This window comes from Acanthisitta chloris, unplaced genomic scaffold (assembly GCF_000695815.1).
Source record: "Acanthisitta chloris isolate BGI_N310 unplaced genomic scaffold, ASM69581v1 scaffold14775, whole genome shotgun sequence".
In the NCBI taxonomy this organism is placed as follows: domain Eukaryota; kingdom Metazoa; phylum Chordata; class Aves; order Passeriformes; family Acanthisittidae; genus Acanthisitta; species Acanthisitta chloris.
The window spans coordinates 14,854-17,257 of NW_008675456.1; the positions used below are offsets into that span (position 1 = coordinate 14,854).

General features: G+C 42.6%; 1 protein-coding gene across 1 annotated transcript in view; it reads left to right on the forward strand.

The window, feature by feature from the left end:
• The first annotated feature begins 2,270 nt into the window (after positions 1 to 2,270).
• The window catches only part of FAM126A (family with sequence similarity 126, member A), a 20,337-nt gene continuing 20,203 nt past the window's right edge, over positions 2,271 to 2,404 (forward strand). Inside the window, exon 1 of the mRNA XM_009075768.1 lies at positions 2,271 to 2,344. Within this exon, the coding sequence (XP_009074016.1) occupies positions 2,294 to 2,344 (51 nt within the window). The 5' untranslated portion in view covers positions 2,271 to 2,293. The remainder of the gene's footprint in view (positions 2,345 to 2,404) is intronic.

A 2,404-nucleotide genomic window follows, 5' to 3' on the forward strand; every position in this document is an offset into this window, starting at 1 on the left:
GGTTTTCCGTATCTCCAAGGAGGAAGACTCCTCAGTCACTCTGGGCAACCTTTGCATTTTTCAATAACTCTTCCATGAAATTACATTTAAACCTTTTTGTTTTAGTGTATTTCATGTAGTGCCTGTTGCCTCTTGTCCTGTCACAGGGCAGCAGTGGGAAGAGCCTGACTCTGTCTTCTTTACTTCCTCTCCTCGGGTAATTATCTACATTTGTAAAAACCCCATAAGCTTTTTCTTCTCCAGGCTTAGCAGTTCCAGTTCTCTTGGCCTCTCTGAGAAATGTCCCAGTTTGTCCGTCGTCTTTTTGGCCTTTTCCCAAGCTCTCTCCAGTGTCTGCATGTGCCTGTTGTGCTGGGGTGCACAGGACTCCAAGGATGTCTCACCAGGGCTGAACACAGGGAAGGATCAGCTCCTTTGACCTGTTGTTTATCTGGAGGCTGTTGGTTCTCTTTGCTGCAAGGGCATGTGTGGCTGACTCACATTCTTCTTGTCCATGGAGACCCTCAGGGCTGCTTCCATCTGGCCCCTGTGTGTGCTGGTGCCTGAGGTGGTTTGTCCCCTGGAGCAGGACTTGGTGCTGCCCTTTAAACTTCCTGAGATGTTGGCTCATACCTCCTGCCCATTGGTGTCTCTATGAATGGCTTCTCCTCCTGGCCAAACATGCTGAGGGTGAAACTGCTGCTGCATTGTGGCTCCTGGGTGTTTGCAGCTGTCACAGCTGTTTTCTCCAAAAATTAAATGTAGCCCTGTGTGGCTTATGCTTCCTTAGCCCTTCCCTATTCCACTTTGATCCTCGGAAGCCACTGGTCTTGTCAGCTTTGTGTGGGCTTGTGTATCTTTCTGGGGCTGTAAGAGGAGATTGCCCCAGCTAGTTCGCCAGGATTTCACCTGACCAGTTCATTTTGTAATGATAGTGCTAGTGGAGGTGGGAGTGAGACAGGACACAGGAGTCTGACTGCTTGTACTGTTGTTGTGTGTTACAATGATTCAAGAAGCTGCCGGACAGCCTGTTCAATTTTATTCCTTTCACCATTCATGTCTGAATAGTAATTTCCTCACAATCCTGTCCTATGCACTGAAAGGTCTGATCACTTTCTCCTTAAGTAAAGCCTTAAGTTTGTTTTATAATTCCCCCCCTTGCTTTGGAGGGTTATAGCAGCTCTCTCTATTATATCTGGTTCTTTTCCCTTTAGGCTTCTTAAAATTCTCTGTATGTATTCCACTACAGACTGGATTTCAGAATGAAATATTTGTAATTGTGTTATACCAGGCAGTTCTTCCCTCCCAGCTTTTCCTTGCTTGTCATTCACATATGCTTGTGTATCAGTACTTTAAAACTAATTTTAAACTGGCAAAGCAAAAATTGTTGGGATATTTCCCATTACTGAACATTTCACACTTCAAGGAAATGTTAATTTTTTTTCCTCATGTGGGTAATTTTGTCACTGTTTCAAATCCGTGGTCACAATTTGGATAAGCTGATGTGTGTATGTGGTGGAATATTTTACCAATCCTTGGAGGATCTCCCACAGCATATTCTTGTAACTTTTAATAGTTTTGTGTCTTAATGATGCATTGTTCTTTGTTTCAAAATAAGTTGTTCCAAGGGACAGTTGTTTTTGAATGTTTCTCAAAAATGAAGAGAAATCAGAAATTAATTTCAAAAGCCACTCTGCATCCATGATGAAGTCCTAATGCTGATGATTTTGCTCTGTCTGAGACTCTGCAGAATAATGTTAGGCAGGGGAGACCGTCTTAGGCTCCATGCTGAGCCAACAGGCTTATTGTCTTGCAGTTGCCACAGTGGGGGAGGAGTGAAAGGTTTTCCATCCGCCTTTATTTCAGTGACCTTTCCCAAGTTGGGAATAACAGTTGACTAGAAAAAACCTAAGCAGTTGTTTCTCTTTAGTGAGTCCATACAGTTTTCTCTTGAGTTTTGTAAGCTGAAAGATAAACTGAAATTGAGAAGGTAATATTTTCTGTTTTCAAAATGGCATTTCTGCAAATCTTTGACTTATTGAGCTTCCCACGCAATACATACTTGGAATTTATTAAACTGCTGTATGTGAAGACTCCTGTGCTTAATGCTTCCAGCAGCTTGCCTAAGTGAGGTAGAATAAAAGTTCAAAGTAACGTCAGCATGTGAAATGTTAACAAGTGAAAGCATGAAAAGATTCTTTAAATATTCACAGGGACTTAATTTTCATCATCTACTTAATGCAGTAACTACATAGCTCTCACAAACTGTTTGCTTGTCCTTTCAGGCTGAAGGTTTTGGAACAGATGCTGGAAGATGTTAGCTGTGGACACTGGGGTTGTGGAGGAGTGGTTATCAGAGTTCAAGGTAATGTACTCTGATATTTAGCCAGTAGCGTTTGAACCACTGCTGGAGCAGTATGCAGGA